At 58.0% G+C, this 14547-nt stretch overlaps 1 protein-coding gene across 3 annotated transcripts in view; it reads left to right on the forward strand.

Moving 5' to 3' along the window:
• Positions 1-14547, forward strand: part of PEMT (phosphatidylethanolamine N-methyltransferase) — a 67536-nt gene that overhangs the window by 49858 nt on the left and 3131 nt on the right. For all 3 annotated transcript variants that reach the window (XM_090292006.1, XM_090292005.1, XM_090292004.1), the window contains exons 3-5: positions 3997-4112; positions 12104-12249; positions 14199-14310. In XM_090292006.1, the coding sequence (XP_090148132.1) occupies positions 3997-4112; positions 12104-12249; positions 14199-14310 (374 nt within the window). The remainder of the gene's footprint in view (positions 1-3996; positions 4113-12103; positions 12250-14198; positions 14311-14547) is intronic.

Below are 14547 nucleotides of genomic sequence, written 5' to 3' on the forward strand. Positions count from 1 at the left end.
TCCCTCGTGACATTGACCTTTTATATTGTCTTTTTAGTCTCTGTTTAGTTTATTTTTGCTCTGACCTTTGTTATTTCCTTCCTTCTACTAACTTTGGACTTTATTTATTCTTCTTTTTCTAGTTCCTTGAGGTATAAAGTTAGGTTGTTCATTTGAGATTTTTCTTGTCTGTTGAGGTAAGCCTGTATTGCTATGAACTTCCCTCCTAGAACTGTTTTTGCTGCATTCCATGAATTTTGATGGTTGTATTTCCATTTTCCTTTGTCTCCAGGTATCTTTTGATTTTATTTGACTTCTTCATTGACCCACTGGTTGTTCAGGACTTGCCTGTCTTTTCGAATGGTGATCACTCTGAAAGGGCCTCTGTTTACTCCTTGGTCCAGCTGCTTTGGAGGGTAACTGTGTCTTCCAGGGGACCTTTGGAAGGGATCCTGCACAGACACACAGCCTGTCCTGCAGTGTGACCGCTCCAGACACCTTCCTGATTTAGTGCAGAACTGCTCAGCCAGTTTGTCTGCCATGGGTCAGGCACACAGATGGAAACTCAGCTCCATGTAGTGTCCTGGCAGCCTCGAAGCTTCCTGAAGGCAGACCTGGCAGTTGACTCATTTTTGGAGCCTCTCACCACAATGCCAAGCTCACACCAGTGGGCCCTGGGGGAAAATTGGCTGAGTTGGGTTGAAATAAAGTGGCCCATCAAAATAAAAAACTTTCGTTCATCAAAGAACATTATAAAGAAAGGGAAAAGACTACTCATGGAATGGGAGAAAATATTTGTAAATCATATATCTGATAAATATCTACTGTCCAGAATATATAAAGAACAGAAAGATAACCCAATTTTTAAAATGGGCAAAAGACTTGAATAGACTTTTTTTTTTGCGGGAGATATACAAATGGCCAAGTGTATGAAAAGATGTTCGATGTCATCATTAGTCAGTGTGTAACCAAGCAAACCGGGGCTCAGCCACGTGGCGCCTTGACACGTGACCCAACAATTAGTGTTGAAGGAAACAGGTTTTTATGAACAGGATTCCACTGTCGGGGAGGTGGGGGGGCAGGAGCACTCCTGCTCAGGGCACTTCTCTCCCACAGGAACCGCACTTCCTTTGCTCCCCACCAGGCTCTCTTTTCTTAAGTCAGCTGTGCACACAGATCTCCATCCTCTCTGGAATGTGCACTTGTGGGTTTCAGAGTCGCCCTCCTCCCCCAGCAGCTCTCTCCTTCAGGATCTGGGGTGCACTGTTCTCAGCCTCCATGGAGTGGTTCAGGGAAACATGTGCCGTGTTACACTGGAACATGGTGGAGTCCAGGGAGGCACAGGTCCCATGAGAGTGGCTTCTCCGTAGGTCCTTCAGAGAAGCAGAAGTCTGCAGCTCAGCACTCCCTGTCACAGCTCAGCTCCAAGCATTGCCCACAGATCTGTGCTTTGTGAGGCAGGTCCCCGCAGCTCCTTCAGCTCTGCTGCGGGGTTCTCCTTTTACTCCAGACCTCGTAGATGACTCCCGTTCACACCCTCCCAGACCGCGTGACTCCTTCTTACACCCTTTCAGCCTGCTCGGCTTCTGCCTTACATACCAGACCTCATGGCGGACCGGACCCCTTCTCTCTCAGCCTGCCCTTATTTTAAATGCTCGGCCTGGAACTTCCTATGTGACCTCATGTTCGGCCCCTCCTATGACATGCCACTTTTGCCAATTCCCCATTATCTTTTACCTTCTTTCGGCCACCATCTTTAGTCAGGACAAGAGTTCCCTGTGATGCATGGCACCCACCTCCCCTGGCCATGTCATCATTCACTATAGCTCTTAAAGTCCCCTACACCTTCCGCCCTTGGTGGCCGTCCACTCCCTTCAAGAATGGTAAGGCTATTAACAGCTATTAACTTGCCATTGTTATGAAAAGTACCTTAGAGTATCATCCACTTCCCCCCACCAAGGGTTGTGGGGGTTTTCTCCTATTTTGGGGGGACCCTCGCTCTGCACCCCATTATAAGTAGGGAAATGCAAAGTCATGACGACTTGACACTATACCCACTAGAATGGCTATAGTTTTTAAAAATCAAAATTAACAACCACAGTAGAAAACAACTGGACAGTTCTGCAGTAAGTTAAAAATAATTTACCATATGACCCAGTAATCCACTCCTAGATATAAACCCATGGGAAATGAAAACACATGACCACACAAAAGCAAGTGTGTACATGAATGTTCACAGCAGCACTAGTTCTAATAGCCAAAAGGTGGAAACAACCCAAATATCTATCAACTGCTGAATGGATAATCAAAATTTAGTGTTTTGATACAATGGCATATTATTCAGTCATAAAAAGGAATGAAGTACTGATACATGCTACAACATGGATGACCTCAAAAAAGTTATGTTAAGTAAAAGAAACCAAAGTCAAAAGTCACCCATTGTGAGATTCTGTTTATGTGAAACTTCCAGAACAAGCAAATCCATAGAGACAGGAAGTAGATTAGGGGCTGGAGCGTGATAGCTAATGGGCATGGGCTTCTGTGCGGGGTGATGGAGATGCTCTGGAATTACACCATAGCAAGGTTGTACAACCATTGCTAAACACCACTTTGAAATTTTATTTCAAAATTAAGAAAAACAAAATATAGTGGCCAATGTGAGTGTGAAGGCCTGTGACCCTGGGCCCCACAGCGCCACCTGTAGGCTACGGGGCCCCGAGCCCTCCCCCCGCCCTCTCGGGGTGAGTCCTGAGCTACCTGTGGGGTCAGCAGAGGCCACCCACCTGGAGCCAGCCTAACCAAGGGCTTGTTTACCTTCTGGGAGACTTGGGTCGCAGGGCCAGGGCCCAGGGTCACCTCACTCATCTCTCCTTCCGGTAAACTTCAGCCTGGAAACCCCTCTCCCCTCAGCCTGTTACCGGCCAAGAAATCTGAGGACAGTCGCCAGAGCTGTTCCTGGGGCCAAATCACTGTTGACCTGGAGCTGCTAATCACTGTCCCCACTGACTAATTGCCAAGAAGAAGGGCAGGTCTGTTGGGAAGCCAGGCTGGGCAGCAGGCAGAATCATTGCTGAGGCCATGATGGAGGTAGATAGCCCCCTGGATGCAGCCCTCCTGTAGCGACCCAGAAAAAAAGGCACTGGACAAGGGTCTTCGAGATTCTCCATATATACGAGAGTATTCGTGTTCAGGCCCCGTGGGCGACCTGCTCTCGGGATTAGAGGGCAGCGCCCTGGCCTCCCAGCCGTCTTCTCTCCAGCTCCTCCTCATGCGTTTGCCTCTTTGCATCCTCCCCGCTCCCCGCTGTTCGTTCACCAGTGCGCACGGTGCCGCAGCGGTGACCTGCTGCCCGGCCGCTGGGCCGTCAGACAGGCAGAGGCAGGAGGGCGTTCGTTAAAGCTGCCTGTTCACTTCGCTTCACTGCTAGCTGTCGAAGGTTGACAGTAGATGTGATTAGTTGAAAAAATAAAAAGTAAAAGTTTGAAAGTTCTGTGCCTTGCTGGTGGGGATGCGGGTCACCCCTTCTTGGCCTTGCCGGCTGGGGGGACCTTGTGCGAGAGCACCCCTTGGGCTGGGCTCTGCATGCTGGGCCATCCTCGGGCGCCTTCGGCAGAGCCTTCTGTCCGTTTTCAGCAGCTCCTGCTCCTCTGTCTTCTTGCGTCTGCTACGGGCACCTGGCGTGATGGGTGCTGGCTCTCGGCTTGGAGGAATACCTCTGCTGGCTTAGGGCAGCTCCTGGGCTGCCAGGTCTCTTTCTGCTGCGTGACGTGTTTGAGGCATGTTTGGTGGAAGAGGGTGGTTCCAGCAGGACGACGTGGTCCACCCAGACAGGACGAAGGACATGTAGGAATCCCTGTGGAGCTGAACGGAGGTCCACGTGGCAGCTGCTCCATGTCCTGCTCCCACCTCAGCCTCGAGGCCTCGGGGCCTGGGAGCAGAGGCCTGCTGCCACCGTCCCTTCACCTCGGGTTTCTCCTGACACACACCTCACATGCCTTCTTCTCTTTCCACATTCAGGTTGCAAGATGGGAACAGAGAACCCGGAATCTGAGTCGAGCCATGGGCTCCCCCTACCTGGCCTGCTATGTGCTGGGCGGGGTTATCCTACTCCTGAACGTGCTGCGCTCACACTGGTAAGCCCTCCAGGCTGCGCTACCCGACAGAGCCAGGACGCCCACGGGGCAGGGCTGGCCGCTGCCGGGGCAGTCAGGGTCCATCTGGACGCGGGAGTGTTGTGTCGCAGTGCTCAGGGTATTCTGCTCTCTGAGGCCTGACGCCACTGCAGGCCACCCCTTCCCTCTGGGCCATTCAGCTCCTATCAGCAGAGGGGTCCTTGTGGCCTAGGGAGGGCACAGCACCACCTGCCTAGGATTGAGGCAGTGGACAGGCCTGTGACCCCCAGGCCTGCTTCGCTGGCTCCCAGTGTGCAGACAAAACCACTGTCGGAATCCATTCTGGGAAGTTCCAAGCAGCAGGCTGGTGCCCCTTGGGGAGCGGGGCCTCGCCCACACCTGGGCTGGTCTCCCTGAGTCTGCCTTAGGACTTGGGATGTGTTACCCTCCTGCCATCAAAGACAGAGGCCCAGGCAGGTGAGCTTATTCTCGATAATGAAGCACCCCCCGCGGGACACGAGAGCAAACTCTGTTGCCCAGATGCAAAGTGGGGTTCCCTGGGGCGGGATGAGGCTGTAGAGAGGAAGAGGGAAGCAAGCGGTTGGGTGCGGCCACGTCCAGCATGGCCTGTCCCTGAGCCTGGTTCTCACCTCCTGGGGTTTCGTGGAGTGAACATGGACCCGGTGGTGCTTTAAAAAATGAGGAGTGGAGCGTGAGAAGCCCAGTCTCCCCAGGTGGGAGCCACCCCGGGGGCCGAGTCCCTGCTGCGCACGGCTGTGGCCCTGCCCCATCCCTGCAGGCCCGGAGGTGAGGTAGAGCATTGTGCACATGGGAAGTGGGGCTTTGTAGATACCCAGGGCAAGGTCATGGGTGCTGACTGGGCCCCTCACACTCAATTCACAACTGAGAGAGGCGTGGCCAGGCCGCCTGTGCAGCGCCTGCTCTCTGTCCCCCTGCCGCCAAGGGAGTGTGGTCAGGAGAGGCCTGCCGAGGCCCGCCTTCCCCTCTGGACCTCTGATTCCAGCCTTTGCTTCTTGGCCCCTCAGGCTGCCTATCTCCTCTTCACTTCTTTGTTCTGGGTCAGGATGCGTATCTCAAGGGCCTTGGCAGGGCCCATGGCACCTGCCTGGGGTTGAATGACCTGAAGACATACTCCAGAGAGGTCTTATCCATTGCACAGAGGGGCCTGGCACTCATGTCCCAGGGAGCTTTTCACATCTGTAGTCTTCAGGCGGAGAAGAGTCCCGTTGTGCAGATGCAAAAGGTGACACCATTGTGCACCTTATGCCTGCACAAGGCTCTATGCCAATTTTGTCGCAATGAAACTAGTAAAATAAAAGCACTTTGAAAAAATTATTAAAATAGATTTGCCTCTTTCTCAAGGCTGAATAATACTCCACCGTGTGCACGTAACCACGTTTTGTTTACCCATTCACCTGCACAGACACTTGGGTGGTTTCCACCTTTTGGCTAATGCGAATAATGCTGCTGTGAACAAGGTGCACGTGCCTCCGTTTAACTCCCTGCTTTTGATTCTTTGGGGTATACACCCAGAAGTGGGGTTCCTGGGTCACAGGGTAATTCTACGCTTACTTCTTTGAGGAACCTCCTTACTGCTTTCCACAGGGGCTGCACCAGTTCACGCTCCCACCAGCAGGGCCCGAGGGTCTGATGTCTGTACATCCTAGGCAATTCTTGTTACTAATGTCTTTCTGAAAGTAGCATCCTGATGAGTGTAAGGGGTGGTGGCTCTGTGGCCTTGGTTTGGATTTCCCTGATCAGGGTCATGGCGCACCTTTTCCTGTACATCTTCCTTGGAGAAATGTCTGTTCAAGCCTTTTGCCTGCTTTCTAATCAGGTTGTCTGTTGTGTATGTGATTACGTTTTAAGTAGTTATATAAGTACGTACATAATGTCCTTGACCTGCAAAGCTGAACACATTTACTGTCTGCCTTTGAGAACAAGTCTGCGGACCCGGGACTAGCTCGCTCAGGTTGCGGTGCCGGCTGCCCTGCCAGGTGTCAGCACGCTTTTTCTGTAAAAGGGCTACCAGTAAATGTCATGGGCACCATGGGCCGCCTAGCCACTTGTCTGCTGGAGGCGGCACGGAGCAAGTGAGCGTGGCGGCACTCCGGTCCCTTCATTACTGAGGACAGCCAGCAGGCCACTGGCTGCAGGTTGCCAGCCCCCGGTCTTGGGAAAGGACGGTTCTGTTGCTGTCCTCGGGCATCCAGGTACGCCTGATGGCCAGTGCCTGGAACACGGGTCAGAGCAGCCCGGGCAAAGGGTAGCTGCCCTGATCAGTCTCACCTCTGGTACTGGAAGGGCTTGAGTTGGAGCAGGCTACTGAGCAGCCTTTCTGGGCCGTGGCCTCCTTTCTGTGAACCGGAGCAGGAGCCCCAGGCCTGTTCCCAAGGGACCAGGAGAAGGCTTGTCATCTGCCAGCACCGCACTGAGTGTGTGGTGCATGCAGGGAGCCGAGGCTGAGCAGACCTGGCCCTGCCACGGGGGTCAGACCTCACAGGTGCTGGCAACTATGGCTGGGTCAGAGCAGGACGGGGACTGGGGGCAGCCCAGCTGGCCCATGGAGGGGTGGAGGGGGGAATTCAGCTCTGTGGCAGGAAGCAGCCTGGCTTGGTGGGGCCCAAGAAGGGGCTCTGTGGTGGGTGGGCTCAGAGGATCATCAGACCCCCATCTGACCAGCACCCATGCTCCACACCTGCAGCCCGTAGGCGCGGCTGAAGGCGGGGCCTCTGTGCCTGGATTCGGAGCCTTGTCCTGCTCAGGGTGCTAGCAGGAGGCAAAAAGCGAGAGGGCCTCTGGTCTCTGGTCCCTGGTGCCCCTGCAGGAGCCCCTCCTTCCTTTGGTAGGCCCCTGTGGGTCCCCAGGACAATAGAGACTGGTTCATTCTTGAGTCCTGGGCCCCAGGGGACCGCCTGCAGAACTCAGAAGAGGTCTCCCACGCCAGTTTCTTGCAGAGGGCAGCCCCACCTCCTCTCCCCTCTAGCCCTCTGAGTGTCCATGATGGCCTGGCCTCATGTCTGCGCTCTTGCTTGAACGCCACCCCGGGAAATTCTGGGAGGAGGGAAGGAAGCCCACAGGCAGGACCGGTGGTCTCCTCACCCCTTTCAGGTCACCAGCACTTCCTCCCTCCTCCAGCCCCCTGCTGTGGCCAGACTACATGCCCACCAGCTGGACTGCCCTCGCTGGTGACAGTGGTCTTCTCTCCGCACCGGGGATGCTGGGCAGGTGGGTGGGGGCTTTGGGGCAGAGCTCCTGAGAACCCTATCAAGACCAGCTCCTGCCTGTGACTCTGGCCCCCACCCGTTTCCCAGCACACTTTCACACATCACTGCATTTGATTCCTAGATGCGTTTTGTTATTTTGCAGGCAGATACACGTAACAAAACTACCATTTTAAAGTATCTAGTTCAGTGGCATCTAATATACTCACAAGGTTGTGCAACCACTTTTGTCTCTAGTTCCAGACCTTTCACCTCAAGTATAAGCTCCCAGCTCTTTACGGAGCCACCACTACCTGCTCTGCCCCTCCCGCAGCCCTTGGAAAATACTAATCTGCTTTCTGTCCCTGTGGATCTGCCTGTTGTGGACGATACCAACATGTCTGTGCTTTCTGTAAGCCGAGAGCTCCATGGCCTGCCCAGCGTGAGGTCAGGGCCTAGTGGTTGCCCACAGGTGCACAGGGGCAGGGCCAGGGCCAGGCAGCCAGAGGTGGTCCTTGGGGTGGCAGGGAGAAGTGGCTCTTTATCTGGCGGCTGTTATCACAGACCTGCTTGTTCCAGCGGTGCAGGATGAATGGGAGGGCCCCTGCTGGGATGGTGGTCACCCCCTGTGCACCGCTGGCCTCAGCTGGAGCAGGCAGCCTGGAGCTGCTGCCCAATACCGAGCCTGTTGGGCTGGCACAGTGTAGACGGCCAGGCAGGCCTGGACTTGGCAGGACGGGCGCCTCCTCACGGCGCCTGGACGGCTGGCAGCCCCAGGCAGGTGCATGGAGGTGTGTGGGGCAGCGGGAGCCCCTGCATCCGGGGCGGTCGGCAGTGGAGCTTCAGAATCCACCCATCCTGTGAAGATGGGCCTGCAGGCACGGGGAGGGTGGGGGCGGGGGGACGGCTGCGTTCCCCATTCAGCCGGGAGGGGAGCAGACCTCCTCCCGCTCTGTGTGCAGTGGCGTGTGCGCCTTGTGCAAGGACTGGCCGAATCGGCCTGATGCCAGCATGTGTGGCTGCCCTCCCGGCAGCCCTCTGTGTGCCAGCCATTGCTTCACCCCGTGCCTGGCTGAACTGCTCACGGCACACGGTCATGAAGGCATGAGGGAATGGGGCACGAGGGCACAGTGCACCGCAGAGGAGGCGCCCAGAGGCTCGCTGTGCGGGCAGCACTCGGCTCCCGGAGCCTGCCTGCCGCTCCCTGACAGGTCGCCCCTCCCAGCACGCAGTTGGCTTCGTCCAGGCCAGTGGGTGTGGGGGGGCAATCTCTGACCTCTCTCTGACCTCCAGGCCCTCTCCGTGGAAGCCCCTCTGGCCACCATAATGTCCTTTTCAATTAACTTAGGTCAACTGACTGGGGATCTTCATTACATCTCTGAAATGCCCTGGCCTTGCCCCATGTCAGCTGTACGGCGCCTGGTGTTGACAGGTCAGCCCACACTCAGATGGGGGATTGTGCAGGCATGGGCTGCGGGCCTGAGCAGGGAGCGGAGCAGGTCTGCTGGGCCTGCTGTGGAGGGGAGTTCTGGGCTGAGGGACCAAGAGGCCTGGCCAGGCTCAGGCAGGCTGTGGGGGCTGTTGGGGCTTTGCCTGGCAGGAAGTGCCTTGGGTAGAGGTGCGATCGGAAGGAGGCTGGAGCCAGAGGCCAAGCCAGGTGCCTGGAGTGCGGCCAGGACACAACCGGAAGTGGCCCCTCTGCCCGCCTCCACCCAGGTTCCAGGATTTCAGGGGAGCAAGGTGCGGACAGCCTGAAGTCACATCGGTGACGGAAAGCTCAATTTAAGTTTTAAAAATAGAACCAGAGACAAATGAATGAGTCTCTCCAATCCCACCCCCAGTGTACAATATTGCCAAAGTAAATTGCCTATTTATTACTCTGTGCGTGGCCCTCAGAGCCACTGTTCCTTCGTTAGTTTTCTGTGGGGAATGGACTGTGCTTTCCTGACTTAATGGAGGAGCTGGAACGTCCCAGGTCACCAGTGAGGGCCAGCCACGTGGTTTCTTTAAACCTGCCGCAGAGCATGTGTGGCTGCACGTGCACAGGGCGCCTGGACGGGACGTGGAGGGTCCTGGCCTAGCTCCTCTGCCGAGCAGCTGGGTGAGCATTGCGAGTGCTTCGTAGGCAGCCGGACACCAAGGTGCTGAGGGAGCCTGGGGAGGGGCTCCCCTGGGACCCCCTCCTCCCGCAGTGGGGGATGGAACAGGAGCTGCAGGTGGACCAAGGCCCTGGGTCAAGTCTGGGCAGCTGCGTGGCTGCTTCAGGGCTGTCTGTGCCCTGACAGCTGGCCCTAGATCTGCCCTTTGTCACGAATTACCACTGCTTCCAGCCTGGTGGCCTTCCCTGCGGTGCCGGCCCCCAGGTGGGCTGCTTGGGGTGTGTCACAATGGAGTAAGAGCCCCCTCTCATCGGGCCCTGCTGCTGGCACAGGGCCAGGAAATGGACCTCTGCTGGGACAGTGCAGATGAACTCTGGCGGAGGAGCAGGAGCTGGCCCTTGCCTGGGCCCCAGGTCTCTTCACATGACTCCCCTTCCCACGGAGAAGCATCCCTAGCCCGTTACCACAGCTTGGAGGCCTCCTCTGCAGGCTTCCCCACAGGCCCATCTGTTTTTTTTTCTTCTGGAATGATCTCCCTGCCCATCCCCTTCTCCTGGTGAATTTCTTCTACCACGTCTCAGCTTAAGCCTCACTGTGGCCCAGCAGGCCTCACTGCCTTGGGTTTGGGGGCTGGGAGTCAGCCCAGGCAGGGGCTAGTAGGGGCCAGTGGGGGCTGGGCAGTGAGGCACTCCAGCCCTCTCTCACTCTCTCTCTCTGTGTGGTCCTTAAGGCAGGGGTAGCCCGGAGGGCAGCCAGCCTTGCAGGCCCCACACCCTCTCCAGCCCCGCCCCCCACTGCAGGAGGCCTCAGCTGCTGGGTCAGCAGGGTAGCAGCTGTGCTTGGCTGCAGGTTTACCATCAGATCAGGCGAGGGCACATGTGGCGACCTGCCATAACCTGGGTGTGTGTGACCCTGAGCCAGTCTGAGAGTCTCGGCCTGCAGCTGCAGGCTGACCCTGAGCCCAGCAGCAGGAGGGAGAGCAGTGGGCGTGAGAGCTGGGGGTGTGGGCAGGCTGACCAGGGGCCAGGGGTACCCTGACACATGGGCGCCTCAGTCTGACAGGTCATCATGGAGGCTTCTGTTGGCTGATTGTTCCCAGACTTTCTCCACTTGGGGGGGCAGGGGGGGCGGGAGGAGAAGGACGGGGCTGCTGATTTTGCTCTTGATGACTGTGTACTGTGACCCACTGCCTGGAGTGTGCCAGGTACCAGGGATGCTCAGGGGAAGGAGAAGCAGCCTCTCTTGTCTAAGCTGAGAGCAGCTGGAGGAAAGTTCTAGGAAGGCCGTTCTCAGCTTGGCATAAGGATAGCGTTACGGCTATGTGAGTGCACAAGTGAGGGAATGCGGATGATGAGTCTGCTGCTTGCAAGGGCATGGCAGGCAGGTGCCTTATGTTGGATGGAGGATGGATGGATGGATGGATGGATGGATGGACGGATGGGGGATGGATGGATGGTTGGAGGATGGACGGATGGATGGATAGAGGGTGGACGGATGGTTTGATGGAGGATGAATGGATGGATGGAGGATGGATGGATGGGTGGGTGGAGGGTACATGGGTGGGTGGGTGGAGGGTACATGGGTGGGTGGATAGATGGGGGATGATAGACACAGAATGGATGGAAGAATGGTGGGTGGATAGCGGATGGAGTGAGTGGTGAGAGAGGATACACAGCCGGGTGGATGGGTGGGCGGGTGGGCAGGTGGTTAGCAGCCCTGCTAGGCGTATGTGGTACAACGGGAGTGTCTACAGCTGCCCCTTGTGAGGCAGATCTTGCATGTTTGCGGCACAGGCATGCACTTGCTCCCACACACCCCTGCTCTGCAGAGGCAGACCCTGAGTCTTGCTCCTGCGCATTGCCACGGGCCTAGTCCCTAGGTCCTTCCAGTCCTCGGGAGCCAGTCAGAGAACCTGAATTTGAAAGCCCACTAGCACAATTGCCCGCTTTGGTCAACCCATTTGCCTTTGAACAAGGCTGTCCATGGCTGGGCCCCAAAGGGAGCTGCTGGGGGTGCTTCAGGTGTGGAAGGAAGACCCCAGTGGGTCTCTGCGGCGCCTGTTGGGAGGTGGCCAGTCCTACCTGTGCAGGAGCCGAGGAGGCTGGGGCAGGGGCAGAGCTCACCTGAGGCTTCAGGGCACCCAGTCCCCTCGGGGGTGGGACACCAGGATGGCCTGGGGCACAACCTGGGGCATGCGTCTTCCTTTAGTTTTCTGAGGTTCACCTTCTTGCACAGTACCAGCTGCTAGTTGGACAGGGTTGAAGTTTGCAAACTGGTGGTCTTTAGGCTGAACCTGGCCTGCTGACATGCACAGAATCCAAAATCATTTTCCTGAATTGCCTGTTTTTTGCTTGTCTGTTTTTTAATCAGGATACTTCATATACAAGTCAGGATTTCTGACTTCTCTTGAAAAAACAAAAAATCTGGGAGGCCTGGGCCCCCATTTGCACCACTCCCCTCATGGCAGCGGGGGGTTGGGGCTCCAGGGCGGGCCCCCAGGCAGGGCGGCGCTCTCCTGGCACCTGTGCCCTACTCCAGCCACTTCATCACCTGCCTGGCCACACTGGGCACTGAGTTGGGGAGCCTTGGACTGGCTCCTCTGGGGGCCACCTGGGGGACAGTGGCTGGAAGGAGTGGCAGCCTCCTCTTCAGAGTAGTTACCTCGAGTCTCCCTGTGCCCCACCTGCAGCTTCACACAGGCCATGCTGACCCAACCCAGGATGAGCAGCTTGGACGGCCCCCTGGCCCACCGGGCAGGCCTGCTGCTCCTGGGGGTCGGCAGCGTTTTGGTGCTCTCCAGCTTCTTCGCACTGGGCTTCACGGGCACCTTCCTAGGTAAGGCCCCAAGGGCCCGGGGCTGGGGGTGGGCCAGAGCCAGCCCATTCAGGGTGGGGAGGCAGGTGCTGACTGCCCTGCGTCTGGAACGTCAGCATGGGCTTGGGGCGCCCTCCGTCCTCCAGGCCTCGGCGGGTCCCCAGGCAGCTGAGGAAGCTAGGCTGTCATGTCTTGCCCTGCTGATTGACTGCCGGGCCAGGCCGGGCAGGACTCAGTCTGCTGTGTTTGGGCTACGAGCCGGGGCTGGAGAAGAGCTGGCGTGGGTGTGGGGTGGGGGACACCGTCCTGCCTCTGCCTGCAGTTCCGGTGACGTCGGGCTGGGCGCCCAGTGCTGGCCTGGCCAGAAGTCCTCATGACATTGACTTGCAGAAACTTGGAAGCCCAGGAAGGAAAGTCACAGGGGATGGCTACAAGGGCAAGGGTGACCTTGGGGACAGGGAAGGAAAGCAGGAAGCGCCGCTGCTGGAAGAGGGAGCCCCTCCCAGCAAGCAGATGGCACGTGCAGGTGCCTGACTCCCTGATGGGCTGCATCAGAGGTCGTGGGCCCTCCTCCCCTCTCAGCCCTCACCCTAGTTTCCTCCAGTGACCTGGGTGGTATTGGGTGGCCCCAGCTTGTCTGGGTACCTCTGTTCGCTGTTGCTCTCTGTGGGACTTTGGGGCTGGGCCCTGCAGGTCACAGCAGGGGCCCCGAGCTCTCAGGGGCTGTCTGCCCAGGTGGTGGAGGAGTGGCAGGACCTGGGCGGGCCTGGGGCCTGAGCAGCACCTCGTGCTCCAGTAGGAGCTGTAGACAGCCTGGGGCTGGAAGATGGGTGCCCAGCAGGGAACCTGGGGAGAAGGGAAGCCAGGAGACCCTGGCTCTGGCAGGTGGGTTGCATAGGAAGGAGGACAGGCCCGAGAGCGAATGCAAGCTCAAGGGAAGAGCGGTGGGCAGCGTGCTGGAGAAGCAGGCAGCTTGGCCGCTGCACAGGGGCCAGTGGGCCCCGACTTGAGGTTGGGCAGGGCCATGTCACTTGGGTCCCCAAAGGGGACTGAACTCCACTCCCAGGGAGGCAGGGAGGGGTTGGAAAGGCCCCCTTTCAGTAATGAGAAGGTTGACCTGAGGGGGATGACAGTGCGGGGGGGCGTTGGGGGGACCTGGGGAGGAGCTAGGATTATGGTGTGGGCACTGCCCGGCTGGCGGTAGGGCTGCAGGAGGGAGGAGGGCACTGTGCCCAGGCTCCGTCCCCTGGGACCAGGTTTGCACTCTCCCGAGCGCATGGGCACTGCAGCAGGGTGGGCGCAGAGCCAGGGAGGGGCTGGCATAGCCCCCACCCACCCAGGGCAGCAGGGTGGATGGTCAGAGCCGCTTGGGAGATAGCTGGAGGGGTGAGTCGGGGCGGCGGGGAGAGGGAGGGAGCCCGACAGCACCAGCTGCCGCAGCCGGAAGGACGGTTGGTGGTCGGGAGGGTGGCCTAGATCGAGGAGGGCGCGGCTCTGCATGCACAGCAGGCGGCCGCTCCCCTGCTGCGCGTCGGCCCCAAAGTGGGTTTCTGTGCCACTGCCTCCGGCCCACCGGCTCCTGGGAGGAAAGCGGCCCCCAGCCCTCCCTGGGCCTGCACCCTTTGTCCCCAGACAATGGGTGGGTGACGCAGCTCCTGCCAGTTTCGCCTGCCTGCGGCTGCCCTACTTCTCCGTTGGATGAAGGTCCAAGGGATTTCTGAGGAGAGGAACTCCTGACTCCGGGGCAGTGGGTGCCCACCACACCTGCCTCAGCTCCTCAGCCTCGGGGCCCCTGCCCTCTGAGGTCCCTGCGTGACCGTGGCCTGAGCAGGCCTGCCTGGGGGACCCCTGGCCTGTGTGCTGTTAGACCTGCGCCCCCCATAGCCTGGTGCCTCCTGGAGGGCTGACCCCTCTCCTAGGGATGGTGTGGCCAGGATGTGACCCTTTGACCTGCCCTGCCTTGTCCACAGGCGATTACTTCGGGATCCTCAAGGAGGCGAGAGTGACCACGTTTCCATTTAGCATTCTGGACAACCCCATGTACTGGGGCAGCACAGCCAACTACCTGGGCTGGGCTGTCTTGTGAGTAGCGCCTTCCTGCTGTCCTCCCTGCTGGCCCCGCCCCCCGTGGTACCCCAGGGCATCAGCCAGGTGTGCTCCTTGGGATTACTCCTTTGTAGACACAAACAGCGTCTAGAAGAGGGACTGGCAAGCTTCCCCTCCTAGGGTCAGAGCGTGGGGTCCTGGGGCCCCAGGTATGAGAAGGGTCTGCCCTGAGGGCAGTGAATGAGCAACGTGGCTGGTGTCATTACGCGTCAC

The sequence above is a fragment of the Furipterus horrens genome, unplaced genomic scaffold, assembly GCF_987537825.1.
Source record: "Furipterus horrens unplaced genomic scaffold, mFurHor1.1.pri manual_scaffold_11, whole genome shotgun sequence".
Classification (NCBI taxonomy): domain Eukaryota; kingdom Metazoa; phylum Chordata; class Mammalia; order Chiroptera; family Furipteridae; genus Furipterus; species Furipterus horrens.